We start from the raw sequence: 19,506 nt of genomic DNA on the forward strand, positions 1-19,506 counted from the left end.
TATTTCTGGTTGTGTTTCAAGGAGTTAGGAAGCTGTAGCCACTGAAACCAGGGCAGTGCAGCAGGCCACAGTAGTTCGTTTGTAGGAGGATTTTTTGCAACTCTCTCAGGATCAGGCAAGGCTTACAGATAGGATTCTTGGTCTTGTGAGGTTCTGTGAATCCTGTCCAAAGGACTAGCAAAATTCAGGTGCCATGAGAAGTAAGTACACATAACTTGAAAAGCTGGCATGTGTCTGTGGTTTAGATTTAAGCATCATTTTGTTATACCCACTTCAATGAAATACCCACATAGATGAAAACTTGCATGGAAAGAAACTGAACCTCTCTGGAAGGACAAAAGAATAAATTTTGGGCAGATTAAAAATGCATTTTCTTCTGCCCCAGGGAGGTTTTTTTTGTTTACTTTGAGAGAATTAATGTTCATTTTCAAAGCAGTGCCATGAAGTGTGTGCTAAGTGAAGTGTTTGGAGTGGGTCCCCTCCTGTCTTGGAATAGTTGGTTCATGTTTACTTGTGTGCTGTGCATGCAAATAGAAGAAGGCTAGAAATAAACTACTTTTACTCTAAGTAATAATTTCTAAATATATTGCTAACAGTTTTCAGTTTTCATTTTAAATGTTGTACTAAATACAGCCCACAAATAATGTGAAGATGTATCACATACTGCTAATGTCAGATACTTTTAGTTTTTTAACTTTAGACTTCAGTTTTTTCCTTTTGCCTGTTTCTAATAATTTACCCTTCCTGTTTTTTTATTCTATTCATGTTTTTCCTTTCATCTGCCTTTATGGTCCTCTTCTTAATATTTTATTCTTTTTTTGGTGTCTGTTGCTATAAAAACTTCCTTGCTTTCTCTTGCCAGACGATCATCAACCTTTAGCAGTCCCTCCTTAAAATCGAGCTATTCAAGGAATCTCACATTTTTCCTCCCTTTATCAGGCAGACATAAGCCATGCTGAATGTGATGTTCTGCATCTTTATCAACATTTATCTGGGTCTAGGCTGGATGCTCAGTAGAACAGGGAATATGTCTCTGACTTCCATACACACAGAGTTACTCATCTTCTACAGTCTGAGGTCAGCTTTCTGTTTGGCTTTGTTATTTTAAGCAGTGCTTCTTTTTAAATCATCCTTCAGACTTTGCATTCCTCAAAAACAGTATTCTGGAGCTGGGGCTGTTTGGATGGGGGAGGCTGCTTTAGAGAGTCCCAGGAAAGAGCAGGCAGTTTAGTACAGTGATGTATGATTCTTTATGAGCAGCTGGTTTTTACAGTTTCCACTCTTCTCCAGGAAATCCTAGATAATTTTCTTGCATAATAGAGGGATCACATCAGTGTAACACACAGCCCTAGTTCAGCAAAGTACAAGCACCAGTAGAGTCACCTGTGCAGGGGCTCAGGCAGTTGTTGCTGGTTGATGAGCAAAAAGCTTTGTGCTCTGACCTCCACTGCTGTGTCTGTCCCTCTCTCATTGTTCATTATACACAAATTGGTATTTGCCATTTATTTCTACTTCATGTCCCTTGAAAAATTAGGTCTTAAATGTGTGTATTTAAAACAATGTTATATTAAAGCTTTAAATCCTGTAATTAGACTGGTTATTGTTGATAGTGGATACTGTGCTTTGTTGACAGCCAAACCAAAATGACCAAGGCTCCAGAAGTCTGATGGTAGAGATGCAACAAAAGTTTGTTTAGTTCTGCTCAGTGTGCTGTATTACCAACAGACTGGTGAAACAAACTGACTAAACATGGACTTTAAATCACCTGCAATGAAACATTTCTCTGAAAATGGGAGGAACCAGCAGCTGTACCCTGAGAAGGGCCACGTAGACTCCTGTCGAAGCTGCTGTACAAAAACAAAAAATACACGAGCTGATAGTGAGGTTTGCAAATTCATCTGGCATTGCCAGGGTGTCCAAATGCCCCTCAGCAGCCAGCTCATGGCATGGCTCTTCAGTCCAGCTGAAGGTGGCCAGACAGGCACCAACTGCAGGGTAGAGGTCCTGGGCACAGAACAAAAAGAGCAGAAGCAATTGAGCCGTGTCCAGCACAGTGGTGTGCACAGAATTAATTGCTGGGGAGCTGAGACAGAGCTGGGGGCAAGATGGAGACACCAGTGCTGAAAACCAGGAGTGTGACCTATGGGCTTATTAGTGACATGAAAATGATATTGTGTTTTAATTCTTCATTCCCCAAAATAATGCTGTCTTGTGTACCGGGCTATCCTTTGAATTGTGGTGGGGATTTTGAGGAAAGCTTGGCAGATCCTGCCAGAACTCTGGGGTCTCTGCTGAAAACAAGAGAGTGACTTATTGCAGCAAACATCCAGACTATCCCCTGAATCCTGCCTGGGCTGCAGCAGGCAGTGCTGGAGAGTCCCAAGCAGGAGCTGCAATCCATGGGCATGAGGAAAGGGCACTGGGCTGTTCTGTGAAGGGAGCAGACACTAAATCCTGCCCTGGCCCTGCCCCAGCACAATTGTATTTCAGCTTGTTAGAGGGACACAGGCTTTCTTCTGGGAGATTAGAGAAATGGGGCTTTTTGGCAGGAGCTTAAAGATAAGTCTGGTCAGGTAATTACTTATGTCAGAAAGTTGTAAAGGAAAGTTTTGGAGGCAAGTAGAACTAATGGTGTGATTTAACCCATGTTAGTCCGTGGTTAATTTTGCTGGTACCTGTTTGTGTAACAAATCACATTTATCTCACTGTCTTTGTTAATAGCTTCTTCAGGGCTGTTGATCTCTTGGCTTATTTCTGTCATTCCTAAAGAAAGCACATCTTTTAAATCTGTTTTGGCATTTGAAAATCAAATTAAGTATTACCATGGAGGGCAATTGTTATTGGGTGTCTGAAATCATCTACCCCGCAGAGGAGGGGGGTTGGCAGTCTTGTGTCTCTGATCTTGCCATTTGTGGTCAGATTTTGGTTTTGAGATCAACAGAAAATCTTAATATTGGTTCTGTTGCTTTCTGTCAGATCATTTGTTCTTTCAGTTTCACTTCTGAAATATCTTCATAATCTTTTACTTCTCATAATCAAGTAACTAAATTGGATTTATTGTTGCTTTTTCAAGAGCAGAGAGAGAACAGTTGATATTTAAGTCTTTGAAAAAGCTTCACTGGCACAGGAATTTTAGGCCAACAAATAGAATTATACATTTTAGTTTGACATACTTTGTGTTTATTTAAAAAGGCTGTGGAAGACAGAGAGGGTAAAGGTTAAAATAATATTAACTGAGCCCTCCAAATCTATCAGTTTCATTCTCCTTTTCCTGAGTATTACTGTAGTCAAAGTAGTTAATCAGAATCAGAAGGCCACTTTAGCATTGCTGACATGGATTTGTCAATAGTGAATTGAGAGGGTGGAAGCTGGAGGGGGAGAACAAATCCACAACAACCCAACTTCTGGCTCACACCACATCACCAAAGATACTTACATTGATATCTGTAAGAAATTGTGTTTTAACATGAAGTCTTTTCAAAAGCTGAATTCTGTTACCATCTTAACAGTGAAATAGTTTCCTAAGATGCTTATACTGAACACTTAATGGAATTTATAGTTTTGTTTTAATGTTGACTTGGAAGCATTTGGATAGTTGCACGCTCAGATGATGGTGTGTTTAAAAGGGTCTTTGTTCACCTCTCTGTCCTGCCATGTACAATGGAAGCAGTGCTGGGGATGTGTCCTGGCATTCCACAGCCCTTGGTTCCTCCTTGTCTCCTTTGGCCAGGCTCAGGAGAGTGACCTGACTGAGAAAAGGGTTAAATAAAAAGAACATTGCTGCAGAGGCACTGATAGATGCAGCGCGAGCGCCGCTATTTCTGTTCTCTGACGTGTGCTGTGGAAGTGGGCTGATAGCAGAGCTGAGTAAGTCCCTAAGCAGAGAGAAATTGAAAAGGAGGCAAAAAGATTGGCTCCATCAACTAGTCCAGCTGCTGCTAGTACAGAAACTTGCCTTGTCTGGACAGGTTTTACTGACCCCAGTCTCTGGCTTCTGTCTCTTGCCTGGAGATGTTTTTGTGGCATAGCTGTTCCTCCTCTTTCCCCTACTAGTGCATTTTTGGTGTGAGTCTCCTTTCTCCTCCTCCTTGGCTCTTGAAAGATTTCTGGGAAGGCTGTCAGTTGTTTCTTTTTGCTGCTGAGGGAAGGAGGTGGAGGAAGGCAGTGTCATTTTGGAGCCACGGACAGGGAGAAATGTGAATGCTGCAACTTGGGCTGATATTTCTGTACTCTGTGCTAAAATAACCTCATTCTGCTAGCAGGCAAATACTGATGTACCTGGCATCTGCCAAAGTCCTTCCCCAAACCTGTGTGAAAGGTGCAGTGATACACTGTAATTTTGATGTTCTAACAGCCATAATTGTTCCTGAAAGAGTGTTGTTTTTGTTTAAAGTAAGCTCCTTGTTACTGCAGGGGCAGTTCTTTGTATGTAATCCACAGCTTTTCTTTTAGTAATGCCATGTTGTATCACAATCTGAAACCAAAACTGGCCACTGCTTTTGTTTCTTTTTCAGTTGATAGTTGTCTCAAACAGTCTTTCAGCCAGTCAGTTTTACTTCTAATACAAAGACATTATTCAACCCCCCTCCCAATTTAATCCTGTATGTCTCTCATCTGAACCCATACAGCACATGAATAGAATGTCAGTTGCTCACAAATCCATTGCTGTGCAGGCTTTTATATAAACAAAGTCCTAAGGATAAGCAAATGCCTTCCTTCTAATTAGCAGCATGTTTTGTGGTTCCATACATTCCAGTATGTAAGACAGCTCTGGTGCCTAAAATAATCCCAGGGAAAACACTTGTATGCTGTGAGGATCGGGGTGGGAGGGAGAGGAGGCAGGAAAAAGTGTTGTCTGTGTTCTTGGAAGCCTTTTCTGTCTTCATTTGGATGCTGTCAGCTTCTTTTACACAAACATTACAGCATCCAAGGGGAATTAGAAATGCTTACCCATGACCACATCAGATTTTAGGTTTGTCAGGAGAAAGCAATGCAGAAGCAGGACCTTGGTCCCACTGCTTTCATTTTGGTTTCAGCATGCTGATAAATGCCTCCTATTGCTGGAAAGAGGTAAGGCTGACTGTCTAGGTGGAATACAGGAAATTTAAAAGTCTTACCTCATAGGTCAGAAATGGGTTTTGGATCTGTAAAAGTGCTGTGTAAGTCCAAAGTAACAGTTATTGTCTGTTGTGGTGTCTCTAAAGTTACACAGCAGCTTCCCTTTTATTACCAGTCTGTTATGAAGTGGTTAGGGACCATTGGGACAGAGAGACAAAAGTGGGATGCTTCTGGTCAAATGGCTCTTAACTGAGATAATAGTGGTCAAATTGAGCCTTTTAACTTCAACAAGGTTTTTTTGTGATTCATCTTATCCCAACAGCAGTGGAAATAGGAAAGGCAATGGTTTTGGTTTGCATCCCAGCCTTCTGCACCAGTCTGGGCCATACCCAGTTCTGGGACCTCACTAACCTGTGTGGGGCTGAACAATTTGAAAGTCTGTAAGCTCAGGAGCCCAAAGGCCAGACAGCCAAAGGGCAGGAACAACAGCTAATCATGGGCCTTTTTACCCATTGCTAAATGGAATGTAATCCACATTGCCAAAGCACATCAGCTAAAGTTGTGATTTTGGGAAACAAAACCAGATGAGCTGTCTCATACAGCTGCACAATCTCCTTGAGGTGCAGATCTGCTGGCTGCACACAAACCAGTGCAGTCATTTTGGGCACCCTGGTTCCTAATCCTTGCACCTTGGCCCATGAGGGAGGTGAGAAAGACATAGGAGAGAGTCAATCTGATGAACCAGAAATGAGCTGCCAGTATTTAATGGTGAAGATAATCAACTATTGCAGTTAACTTACCTAGGGGATGTACCTGTACATCAGATCACAGAGTGTGATCTGAAATCTGTCTGAATCTAGATTGGATGCCTTTCAAAAGAAGGTATTTTGGCTGAACTGCCAGTCCTTGGGCTTCATACAGGAACACAAGATGTCCTAGCCTGTGCTGGACATGATGTCAGACCAGCTCAAGGGGGGACAGTTTGTATAATGCAGCTCCTCTTCTGACATTCTGCTGTTCTCCAGGCCAGCACAGGGAGCTGGTGATGCAGTTCCACACAGAGAAGTCCTTCCCCATGACCCCTGTGCCCCCCATACCCCTGGGATGCTGACCAGTCAGCCTTCCCACCATTCATGGCAGTTCCTGCTCAGTTATCTGAGGAATAATGACCATCCTGATACCCTGTGACCTCAGGCACCTTGGGAACCCCACAAAGAGGGGAAAACAAATGAAACATTTGCATCCTGTCCTCCCAGGAGCTTCCAGAGGTGGACATCTGTGGCAGCATAAATGGTGGTGGAGAAGGAGGGCAGTGATGATCCCAGTCCATGTGTTGGGAGCCTTCCTGTGTCTCTTGGCCAATGCTGGCAGAAGTTGCTCTCATTAACAAAGTGTCAGGAAGGCACCAGTGCAACTGTGCTGACAGTGAGCAGCTGTTCTGGTGCTGTCCTCAAGGGATGGGGTGCCTGCAATCTGAGGTTTTCCCTTTTTCTGCACAGAAGTAATTTCCCAAAGTATTTACCATGGTTTTGATCTTTGCCCAAAACTAAAATTTCTTTTCTATGGCCGGAACAAAATTTGGATTTGGAAGGAGTGAGACTCTTCACTCACCAGATGAGTCTGTACATATGTAAAACATTGGTATGACTTTCCATTTTTTGTTTGGTTAGAGACAATGATGTTGCTAAAAATTCAAATGTAAGAGTCTAATTTAAGCATTACCCTCTTGCAATGGGTGTAAGAGGCCCACAGAAATGTAGCTACAAAGTACTGTATTTTAATAAACTTGGATAGATTGTAAATAGACAACTTTTAGGATAATAGAAACCCCTGCTTTTATGTCCTAAAATATCATGAAGTGGGATTAAAGCTGAATTTTTAACCTTTCTTTTCCTACTTTATAAAAATGTGTGGTAATGTTGCAGCAGTAGCTTGTAGCACAGAAATAACTGTGCTGGCCATGAGAGCTGGAGTGGTGCGTGGCTGACTGGAAAACTTCCCTCACATCTCATCTCCAGGACACTGTCCCCATGCCAGTGTCAGCAGTGGCCTCTCCAGTCCCCCAGGCAGTGCAGAAAAAAGCCTAAAACTCCCTGTTTTCATCACACACACACACACAGGGGCTGTTTGAATGGAAAACTTGAGCTGCTGATATTTCCGTGGAGATCAGCTTAGATCCACGATAACGCTTCTCGAGGACTTACGTCTTCAGTTTTCTTAGCTATTTTCTGCAACTCCCTAAACAAAAATATCTCTGCTCCAAATTCAGAAAGGTCACTGTCTTCAACCACAAATTTAATTAACAGCTTTCCCCCTCTACAGACTTTTTCATTCCCCTCTTTAGTTAATTTTAACCCAGTGTCCTGCTTTAGGAGCCTGTATTTTCCACTTGAGGGAGTAGATGCTCAGAGGAGTGGCCCTAGGGAAGCTCAGCTCAGTAAGTGATCACCAGTGGGAGCCAGGCTTGTACACAGCATTACACCATGGAAAGCTTCCCATCTCCTGTTTCAGACCAAATGTCTACAAAAACAATACTACTACTTTGCTAAATTCCTGCATTCTGCAGATGGGAAACTCAATTTCTACAGGGAGAGCCAGGCTGGTTTGGGGCAGCTCACGGTGCTCTCTCTTTTTGCTGCTGCTGCTAATTTTTGTGAGCACCATAGAATACAGTAGAAAATTGAAACTGTGTGAAAGATCAACAAATCAGTGTAGAATGTCACGCAGCAACATCTGTTAACTTTGGCTCTATCTCATATCCTCCTGACCCCCTCCTTCCCAGGCACAAGTCTCCTGTTTTGTGAGAGCTCCGAGTGATAGGGACTTGGAGGGGAGGGGTGTGCAAATGTCTCACTGTTTCTCAGCACTCTGAAGCTCTTGCAAAAGTACCATCTGGAGTGCAAGGTTAATGTTTGTGTGTTTCTATATTTTTAGTTATGAAACAAATGGGAATTTGCTGAATGAATTAATTGTATTGCTCTGTAAAAGTCTATCTTGAGAGCCATTATGTATGGGAGCTTACAAAGCCTGTGGAGAGAAAGGAAAGTGGCTTCCCTTTCTAATTAGGGCTTTCAGGAAATCATTGATTACAGAATCAAGTAGGGTTGTTCAGAGACATTTGTTTGATAGTACTTCAGATAAATGAAATTAGTGCCTAATAATAATTTTGCTTGTAACACTGGAAGCAGCTGTACTTTCTAATGGTAAGCTTGCCCTGAGTAAAGTTTCTTCCCCCCTTCCTTCTTGTCCAAACAATTATCTGATGAAACATCACTTCCAATCTGTAGGTCCCAGTAAAAAAATATAAATCATGAAGAAGTGAGTGGTATGGTGAACAGTATGCTCTTATGTGGGAGGGTGTTTGTCTGGACCAAGTTAATGCTTGTTCTTATACTGCATATAAAAAAAAGTCAAAACAAAACCTTGACCTTGATTATATATAGAAATATTTTACTTTTTTTTTTTTTTCCAACAGGGTCAGCATATTTCACTAGCTCCCATTCAAAAGTTAGAGGAAACTTTGTATGAATATCAACCTCTGCAAGTGGAGACATATGGACCACAAGTTCCAGAGCTAGAAATGTTGGGAAGGCTGGGGTGAGTAAATCAGTGCATTTTAATTCCCATTTTATGGCATTGTAGCTGGGATTGTTACCATCTTCAGATTGCCAGGGATCTTTTTTTTCCTTTGCTTTTTTTTTTCTAGAGATCTTAATGAAATATTAGACTTCCTGCCCAACCAACATTTTGTTTGGGTGGATAAGCTGAAATTTTTGGTCCTCTTGCCTTTATAGATCTATTGAGAGCTGGACTGGATTGCATTAGTGTTTTTAAGGTTGTCCTTGGCAGTCATAGTGAAGTAGCTGTTCATTTTCAGTTGCACGGTATTAAAAAATAAATAAATAAAAATCTGGGGCTTAATTTACCCAGCTGTAAGCCAGTAAAAATATTAAAGTTGGGCTGTTTGCCATGGAAAAGGGTAGATTTACTTGTCGGCTGCTGTCTACAGTCAAACTGTGTTTGTGAGGAATGAAGCACAGAGCTTAACTTTGTCAAAAAATATAATGCAGGGCTGGTCCAGCAGCTTGGCAGCATCGTGGTGTGCATCTATGTTTGAAAGAAAGGGAGTTTGGGAGCCTTCTGTGCCTGGCTAAGGGAGGTTAGGAAGTCCAGGAGTGATGTGTTGGTGGCTGAAATACCACCTGAAAACTGGAGCTGCTGGGGGAGTGTCACCCAGCTCATCATGGCCTGACCCTCCAGGTCATCAGCACTTCCAGTGCCTGGAAAACAGCAGGGCACAATGAATGTGCAGGCTGGCAAGGCAAGAAAGAGTTTAAAAAAAGAACAGTTTACCTTTGGCTGTGCAATCTGGGAAAACTGAAGCCACAAAGCACTGAACAAAGTTGAGGCAATTTAGTGTGCAGTTTGGGAGACCACTGAAATCCAAACAGGAATCCCATCTAGTTCACTGGCATGGGAGAAGTTGTATCTCATCCAGGAAATGACAGAGATAGACTTAGGAAGGTAAATAAGCAGCCTAATGGTGCTTTAGAAAACTGAAGTGAGAACTGACAGTGCAAACTGTCTGGAAGTGAGGCTGTCTCCATTTTTACTGTTTCCGTGTCCTCCTGATGCCTGTAATTTTTATTATCTTCTTCTGGTTTAAAGGGTTTTGCTCTGTATAGTGTGTGGCTGCCCCAGAACTGGTGCCACTAAATGCAATGGACATAGATGACTGCTCCTGATGGATTTGGACACCAGCATTCATGGGGAACAGGCAAAAGTATTAATTAGGGGTTTAAACTTGGGCAGAGCCTGGTTCAGCCTTCAGCACCTGTTTGGATGGAGCACAGCTGTGAGGGACCTCCAGTGTGAGAGGGGCTTGAAGGGCCCCCTCAGCCTCATCACAAACAAGAAAAAGATGCAGGGAGGATTCCCTTTGCCTGTGCCCCATGAATGCTGGTGTCCAAATCCATCAGGAACACTGTCCTCTATGTCCATTGCATTTAGTGGCACCAGTTCTGGGGCAGCCCAACATTTACACAGCAAATCCCTTTAAACCCTGCAGTTGTGTCTGTGTGGGATTCAGAGTAGGGTTTGCTAACAATGCCACAGTCTGTCCTTGGAGACACCTTGAAAAGTGCCATTTTCCTCCTGTGAGCAGGAGCAGCCAGGCCTGTTGGGCTGGGCTCTGGGGGTGATGGGGGAGCTGAGGGGAGCGGGGTGGCTGTGGCAGCAAGGGGAGCTCATGGCTGGCTGGCTGGGTGGGTGGGTTGGTGGTGCCCACCAGAACAGTTCCTCTGAGTCCTGAGGCCATTTGCCATTCCAAAACAAATACATCAATGCTGTGGGTTCCCAGCCAGCCCAGCTCTAACCCTATTCCATGGGGTGTCTGAAATACCTTGAGGCGTGCAGGGCTGTTGGTTTATATATTTGTGTTGCTGTGTTTATAGGAGCTCATGCGCATTTCCTGTTGGTGATGAATGCTTCACTAATGTGCCTCTGTCCCTGCTTTGGGGCTCTTCAGGCAGCTGCATGCAGCTGCCTGGGTGAGGCAGAAGAGCTGGGCACAATGTAAACCTCTCCAGCTAAAGATTTTTAGTTTCCTGTTCATTTGCACTTACAAAACGCCAGGGTGGATGGGGCTTTGAGCCACCTGGCCTAGTGGGTGGCATCCCTACCCAGAGCTGGGGGGTTGGAACTACATGGTCTTTAAGGTCCCTTCCAACCCAACCCATTCTATGATTTTGAATGTATTTAGTTTTATTTTTTTTTTTTTTAATTTTAGTTTCTCCCTCTTTTCATTTTCCTGTTAATAATTTGTAGCCTGACATTTATTGTTGCTAAATAGTTCCCTCAAATGTGCAGGCTGTTATCTGAGTTTCTGGAGCCAGAACTATTGCAAAGACAATTGTCAACCTAGTGACTTTTGAATTCACTAATTTATAATTTATTGACTTGTTTTTCTTAGTGATACATTTTTTAATCTTCAAAACACTCAGTAGAATGAGTTTTTTGAATATTCCATGACATCTTACCTTCTGCAAGACCTGCTTTAAGTTTCAGCATTTTTTTTTCTTAGTGAGTTGCTGTAATGAAGGACACAGCTGGCAAGAAAGATTTAGCAAAGGGCAAGAAAAAGGGTGAATACTTACAGGGTCATGTAGAACATTTGTAAGGAATCTTTTATAATTAAAAAAACCCCAACTTTTTAAGATGACTTGTATTATTTGCTTATTAGGCTTTTCAAAAAACTTAATGAGCTGACCATAAACTTGATTTTGCATTTTTCCACTGTTCTTCTGTGCGGAGTTTGCATATTTTGCAAAAAAGGAAATTTATGTTCAAATTGTTCTTACAAATTTGTTTTCAGTTTCCCCTGGGGATGTAAGTTTTTTTTTTAAGTACTGCAGAAAAGCATTAACATCCTTGTGCATTTTTTTGTTAGGGTGTTGGAAATCTGAGAATAATAAAGATTTAGGATTTTTTTTCCCCCAACACAGATGATTAGTGTATAATGTGTGGGGATTTGTGTCCTTCAGCCCCCCATGAAGGTCACTTTGGTTGTTCAGACTCGAGGACCAGCTCATGCCTGTCTCAGCTGTCAGATGGAAACGTGACTTGGAAAAGGGGAGAGGATGCGTGAGAGCATCTCCCAAACATGTGGTGCTGCCCTTGGAGGAAAATGGGCTCTTGGATCACTGGAACATGCCCATCCTGGGGGTGGCTTCTGCAGCTGCCTGTCCCTCCATGATGACTTACAGCCCTGGCTCTGGGTGGCTTTGTCACTGCTCTGAATTACTGAAAGGCGCTGGGAAATTGCTTTGTGCACGGAGCTGGGGGCAACCTGCTGATGTGTTTGAGAGAGATCCCTGCCTTAGCAAGGGCTCTGCTGGCACTTCTGCTGGCACCACAAACTCTTAGCTTGGACTGGAGTGGGAAGTGTCACCTTTTGCTTCCAATTGGTTCAAATCTGTTGAATTTGCCTTTTGGGGAGCAGAGGTGTGTGGCTGCAACAGAACACACTTGGGAGCACTTGGGCACTTGCTTTACTTGGAGGTTTTCTTAGATGGGCAAAAAAGTCCTGTCTCTTTTAATTTTTTTTTTTCTTCCTGATGTTTTAGCTGAGCATGCTGAATTTGTGTGGTTGGAGGTCTGCATTTTTCTTACTGGAAAACAAAAGAAATGAAAAATATAACAAACTGACATTCCAAGTAGTGAAAGAATAACACAGAATGGGGATGGAAAGTAGTGTGTTGCTTTAAAAATGTATGTTTGATGTGTAGTTTTGATTCTAAAGGAAAAACAAAACAAAAAAGCCCCTGAGGATCCAAATGATGTTTTTTTGGAGGTCCTGAAGAATGTAAAGACATTCCTGGCAGTAATTATAAGTCTGTCTAACAGGAGTGGCCACACAGCAGCTACCAAGTTTTACAGCTGTGAAGAGACATACACAGGCTACTTAAAAATTGAATATAAATTGAAAATCTGCTTATGTGATTAGCATTTTGGGTAAAGATATGTAAACTCTGTGACTCAAGGTTTAGAAACCTTGTAATCTAAAGTGGATCATACTCACCACAGTGCCAGTCATATCCTCACCATTCTCATAAAATTGAGGTAATTTACAAGTCAGGTTAAAAATTTCTCTTTGCAGCAGACCTTGTAATCAAGTCAAGCCTGGTCTGCTTAAAATAAGATTGTGTTTGCTTACCTAGCTTTGGAGAGATCCAAGCTGAATATATATATGTGTGTGTGTATATAAAAATCAGATTTGCTTCAAAAATCTTTTCTTTAAGGGAAAATGTGACTTCTCTTTGATCTATCAACTTGTTTTCATGTATAATCACATTGTTAGGAACACCCTGGTTAATGTTTTGTTTAAATAAAATGCAGAAAAAGAAGCTTAATAGTGAACATTAATCTAATGAGGATAGGTAATATACTTGATAAATTAAAAGTTAATCTAAATAAAACATCATTTTAAGAGCTGAGGGGGTAAGTACTGAAGCAGAGTGGGAGTGCTGTGAAAATCTGTACATACAATGAACATGTTTTAGCCCACTGTGCTTTTTCTTATGAACAACTGGATTGATTCATTCCCTTTTTCCTAGTGTAGGACAGCTCAGGCATTTTAAATTTCACATTAAGATGAGGTTGGGTTTCATACCTGTTAGAGCTTTGTTAGTGTTTAATTTTTAACCTTCACTTGAAGTGGAAAATTTCTGCATATTTCTTTGTTGTACAGTGTTGTAGTGTAATTTGAAACACATGTAGAGTTCTGGCACTTAATCTAGAAATGACTCGTGTAACTTCTTTGCTGTCAGTCATTGTGATTTTCTTTTTTTTTTTTTTAAGTGAGGCAATAGTCAGGATGGTCTCCAAACTATTCTTACAGCATAGCTGAGCTGGTCTTTGGCTGGATTAGCTTCTGCTAGAACCCTGTCAGTGTCTGTGTAGGGTTGGAGGCAGTGAAATAACTGAGAATTGATTTTGAATGGGTGACAGGATCACTGGGCTTTAAAAGTCCATAGCAGGTGATTTTTCACATCTGCTCTGTCACTGGGGTATGCAGATATTTCTTGAATCTTGGAAAAGGAGAAAAGCCACAAATGAAGGGCTGATTTGATCTGCTTTGGCCCATTGGTTTTGAACACTGAATTCATTCTGCTCCTTTTAATGGAATCTAGTCTCTCAATAAGCTCAGTAGTCAGAGTCAAAAGATTGAGTAAGAGCAAGGGAAACTTGTCTTGCCTTGGAGGGCACATAGAGGGCTGCACTCCTTGCAGGAATGCTCTTGGCTACCAAGGCATATGGTCTGAATTTCCCAGAGTCTCCTGTTGCAGGGCCTGATCCTCAGCACAGAGGTTTCTGTCTGCTGCAGTGTTTTGCATTGGGTACCCAAAGAATGAGAATTGGCAGGTAAGGAGTGACTATTGCTTTAAAGACTCAGCTACATTTCCATACAGCCTTTTGTTTTTTGTTCATTTCATCATGAATAATTGAATAAAAACCCATGAATGGCAAAACAAGTACTGTGTGGGTACCCTTTTTTGGAATCATGAACATGGCCAAGTGTGCTGCCTCTTTCAGGGCAGGCAACAGTACTGCCTGTAAACCATCTTGACCTGGTTTGATACAGAAACTGTCTGGTATTGCTTTAGCATTCCACAGAAATCCTACAGCCTTCATTTTAGGATTTTTGGAAGGATGCAAATTTAATATAGGGGAGGTAGATTAGCACCAATTTTTCCAGCTGAATGGAAATCAAGGAGTGCAGCCTTTAGTAAGTCTGAAATCTTACTGTTTAAGGAATCAGTTTTCTGGCAGAAAAGTCTATGAACATTTCAAACGACACCCCATAGAATATGGTGTTTTGCATGGAGCTCTTCTGTCAAGGTCATTAGCAATTGAATATATTAAAAGTGGACTGCTTATGAAATGGAGAGTTTTGCTTCCTGCCCGCCCACCTGTGGGTATAGTGTGGGTTCTGTAACTGTAAAAGGTCTCAGGAGGGTTATAAAAGCAGAGAATATGGAAAATATATAAAGAAACAAAGAAGGAAGCCTGCATATACTATGCAGTTTCTTCTATGTAAAGCTGGCTGTAGCTGTGTGTGTACTACTAAATTAACCTCAAAAGCTGGCCCTGACAGCAGAATGTCCATGCTGATTGTTTTTGTTGGCCTTTGGCTTCAGAATTAACTCATCGATCTAACACGAGTCTCTGTGCTCGGAATACCAGTCTGGTAATGTTTTTTTACTTTTTCATGCAATCATGGAAAAAATATGTTTCTGCTCGAAGCAGTTGTCAAACAAGCTTCTTTCATCGACAATCAGACACAGGGCAGCTGAGTAAGGCTGTTTAGTCTAGAATAAATACTCGTGAGATTACAAGGTTGCTGTAGGAAATGTAATTATACCATTTCTTCCAGAATAGTCTTTCTGTAGCGTGGGCTTGCTAAATACTAAATCATACATTGATTAAAATACTTAAATATGAAAAGGAAAAAAAAGAAAAAAATCAGAGCCTTAACGAAATGGAGATTTGTCTGCAAACTGTGCTACAGGATCAAACAGTAAATATTTAAAATTACTTCCAAAAATCAGGATGGTAACATTGGCTTTATTATTGAGAGCTTGTAGGAGGCAAACCCTGATTTGTCTCTGCAGGTTTGGAGGCAGTGCTGCTAAGTGGGCAGCTGAAAGGTGTCAGGCAAAGCTGTCTGCTGATGGATTATAATGTGTCAGGAGGCATCCAGCAATTGTGTGGGCCAAACGCCCTATTTTCTGTGCTCTTTGTGTCTCAGCAAATCAAAGCCTTGTTACTACCAGCCACTTAAAAAGACCTGATTGTCTGTGACAGTTCTTATCTGTTATTGAAAGCCCTTCTTTGCTCTCATCCTCCCCTCGATCCCCTGCATTCATATGGCTGTGGATGTCTGATCCTCTTGTGACTCTGTATATCCATAGGCTTCCCTGCTTAGCTGCTGTATTTTGGTCCAAGTTAAATTTTAGGACTTCTGTTGCATCTCTGAAGTGATGTGGTAAATTTGAGATCAGTGGTTTTTATGCTCAGTATTTTCCTTTTCTTTACATTTTTCCTTCCTTGCTTCTCCTGCACTCCATCATGTTGCCCTTTTTGAGTCTTTTCTCTGGCTCCTCAGCCAGATGGATAATTGCACTGGGAATTGTGTGGTTGCCACAAGAAAAACAGTATGTTTTGCACATGCAGGAGATCTGTCCTGATTATCTCTCACTTAACAACAGCAGGGCCTCAGTGTCCTCCAGTTTTTGTAGTTCTTGCTGGGACAGAGCCCCCAGATGCTTTCTTTGGAGCCCAGTGTTTGAGTACAGAGGCAGGAGCACAGTGATGGGGAGCACAGTCTGCCTGATGGAGCCTCATGGAAATCCATTGCTGAGCTCCTCCTCTTCATCAACATCTGAGCATTGCTCCTGCTCTGGGCTTGGCTCTCAGGAGAGATGGCACAACAAGGACTTGCTCTGGGGCAGTCTGAGAAAACCCTGGCATTTTCTCCTGAGGGGTTTATTTGGATGCAGTAATCTTAAACTATTTCGTCTCACATGTAGTTGAAGTAGAAAGGTGATGAGCATCCTCTTTCAAATTGCCTTCTGAAGCATTTGTAAAAATTCATTGCAATAAAATTTGGAAAGGAAGTGTGGAAGGAAGAAGAGAGAGAGGCTTCTTAAGCCCTTCACACTGCTGTTTTAAAAAGGGGGGGGGGGGGTATGTAAAATGAAAACATTTAGCCAGAGACAGCCAGCAAAAAAGACCCATAAAGAAAATAAAGCCAGAAATGATGCATCATCTTGACTCTGGCACTGATAAATACACTTGTAAAGCAGCATTCTGATGAAAATTTTGTTCAGGTATCAAATGGCTGAAAAGGTGAGTTATGAGTTTCCTTAGATGGCAGAGGGAAGCACTGGGGGGGGATGTCTTGCTTGAAGCTTTCTGCAGCTTTTGAAGCAGTAGTTTGTGCTTCTTTAACCCCCTTCAGACTCCTTTGTTGAAGGAGTCTCTAATGCTTAGAGCTTCTCCAAACAGTGCTTAGTGGTGGCAGTGAGGGATCTCTTCCTGGAGGAGCAAATCAGTTGCCAAAGTCAGTAATTCCATGGATAAATTTCATCCTATGGATGGATGTAACCGCTCTCAATCCTGATAATGATGGATGACAAGATTTTTGAGGGTTGGGCTGGCAGTCTCTGTTTTCTTATTTTGGTACTGACCCTGTGGTTCCTCAGATTTGATCACACTGGAGGGAAAAGTGGAGCCAGAGAACTTTTTCCTAAGAGTTAATGTTATCCCATCACAGGTGTGTTCTTCTTTATCTTTCCCAGTTTCCTTAATAAAAAAAAACCCAAAGCCACCCAAGTCTTCCACACCCATAAGAATTGGAGTTTCTGGCTCTTTCCATTCCAGCAGTTTGTGCATCTCTCCCTGTGGCTGGCACACCTGGAGGAACAGCAGAGATTTTAGGGGTAACTGGGACCAGAGCTGCTGCATGGGAGGGAGTGATTGGATATGGAAGTGGGACCCTAAAAATTCCTTAACTGAAGCTCTTGGGATCTTTGAAATTGGAAGATGTCCAAGGAGAGGTTAAAGGTTATTATCTCAGGTGCATTTTGAAGTAAGAAACTCATGTATTTTGGGTCAAGGGGCAAAATACATAATATGGCTTTCCTATCATGCATTATAGCTATTGCTGATTTTTTTTTTTTTTTTTTTTTTTTGTTAGTGATGCTGCTTAGAGGGGGTTGAGGAATTAAAATGGTTGGCTGGAGATTATGTACACACATTTAGGAACCAATTTCATGGCTTTGGTTTTAAAGCCTTGCTAGTAGTTATTTGAAAACTGTTCTAGGTAAACAAGACATGCAGTGCCAGGCTTCCAGAAAGAATTGAGTTGTTCACTTCTCCCTGTTCCAAATTGAAGCATTTGAGTCAGGCTGTGTTTCTAATAACAAAGCAGAGGTTTGAACATAATGGGACTTCACAGCTGAACTATTGCTCAGGCTTGAAGGTAACACCACCATATTTTTGTTTCTTTAACTGGTATTAAATGTAAAAACATAAATCCTTTTCAGTGGGAGAGGAGAAGGGGAGATGGTTTTCATTTGGCATAATTTCCTGTGAGACGTGGTTCTAAACAAGGCCCATATTTACACAAGACAATACAGTTTTACATGTACTGGTATATCCAGCACGTTTTAAAATTGTTTAGCCAGCCCCAGGTATTAAATACCTTCACAATAAATGTGTTTAATAAAAGTAGATGAAGTTTGAAATAATTTTTTAATAATTTTACAGTAGAAACACCAGTTAAATCAACCCCACTGCAGTAATAAATGTCACAAAAACAATTAATTATAGTTGCTTGCCACTGCAAAATCAATTGTGTAGCTGTTCTTCTAAAACTGACTTTTACATTACTAAATCCTAAACACTACACTTCTGTAACTTGTCAGAATCAAGTTTTGGTTAATAGATATTTTCAGTGATGTAATGGGAACTTCTGGCATGGAGTCAGAATATAATGGACTGTGATTAATGTTTTAATAAGCACGTTTCTTCTACTTATGATGCAGCAGTGAAATGGTTTCCTGCTTAGATTGATAGAAAAGCAGGTGTGCATTCATACTTTTTTTCTTTCAGTAAGAATAAGTTTTTCAATGCTTCTGCTTGAAAACATTTAATGTTTTTCCTTGAGTCAAACGCTGCTGATTTGGGGGTTTCAGTTTGTTTGTTTTAAATCCAGCTATTGCTGATATTTGTCAGCTGAAAGTGGAGGGTGCCATGGAAACCTTTTCAGTGCTTAAAGTAATTGCTTTGTAAAAAAGGAAACTCATTAGTTTAAAAAATAGTTTTGATATATTGACATTTTCTTCAGTGGAAGGATTTGTTTAAAATAGTGTTGGAGTAATTTGAAAGTGTGCAAGAACACATACAGTGTTGAAAATATTAGCAGGTTAGATTTATTATGGGGGTTGATGTAATACACTTGCTACATCATGCTGGGTTACTTTCGTCCTGGAAGTGGTTGTGTTATTTTGTATTTTAAATATTTATTAAAAAAAATTAATAAATAAATAAAAAAGGTCTTTTAGTCACTGCTTTTAATGACCCATCAATCCAGATTTTTTACAGGTATAGCTTTTTTTGCTTAGAGATCAAGGCAGCTTTTGTCCTGGTGGTGTTTTTTCTAAGATGATGCTAAAGGTGAGCAAATTCTTGAGACTCTTTAACATCCTGATGATATCTGGTGATGGTTGTGCACTTGGTCTTCACTATTCCTCTGCAGAAGAATATATATAATATATAGCAAAATTATATATATATATATAAACCACAGAGCATGAGGACTGCCTTCTGTGGAAAACAAAGTCATCTCTTTTCTTTCCTTCTCCTCTGTCCTTGTAGACTTGATAGGAACAGTGGATATTCCTGTGCTGAGGAGAGAGAAGAGGGTGAAACCTGTAGAAAGAGGGGGTCCCATGTCTTGCTGGCATCATTGCACTGGCTTCCAGGCCCCTCTGAGGCCTGGGTGAGCCTTGCTGGAGGGATGGAAAAGGTGCTGGGGCCCTGGCTCCAGTGCAGGCGCTTTTCTCTCATCTCCAGAATCTGTCGACGTTAATTGAGATTCAAGATAAGAATTTCTCCATCCCTTTGTTCTTTCCCCTAAACCTGGAATCTTACTGACTCCTCTGTTCTCAGGAGCATCGACCCATGCTTGAATTTTTCCATCAACTTTGGAAAAAATGCAGGTATCAGCATACTTGTGTTTTTAATATTTATTGAGAATTTACCAAGCAGCTTCTATACCTTGGGTTTGTGCCAGCTCTCTCTACTGGGGTAGTGTCTGCCTTGCACAGAGAAGGTTACTTATGGTTTCCTTTATTTGCTACTGCTGCATTTGTCTAGTTCTCC

At 41.4% G+C, this 19,506-nt stretch overlaps 1 protein-coding gene across 1 annotated transcript in view; it reads left to right on the forward strand.

The window, feature by feature from the left end:
• MNAT1 (MNAT1 component of CDK activating kinase) overlaps window positions 1–19,506 on the forward strand; it is a 119,466-nt gene that overhangs the window by 73,951 nt on the left and 26,009 nt on the right. Inside the window, exon 7 of the mRNA XM_071426231.1 lies at window positions 8,534–8,655. Within this exon, the coding sequence (XP_071282332.1) occupies window positions 8,534–8,655 (122 nt within the window). The remainder of the gene's footprint in view (window positions 1–8,533; window positions 8,656–19,506) is intronic.

Source organism: Agelaius tricolor, unplaced genomic scaffold, assembly GCF_023055355.1.
Source record: "Agelaius tricolor isolate 1412-34295 unplaced genomic scaffold, bAgeTri1.0.p SCAF_5, whole genome shotgun sequence".
NCBI classification, from domain to species: Eukaryota; Metazoa; Chordata; class Aves; order Passeriformes; family Icteridae; genus Agelaius; species Agelaius tricolor.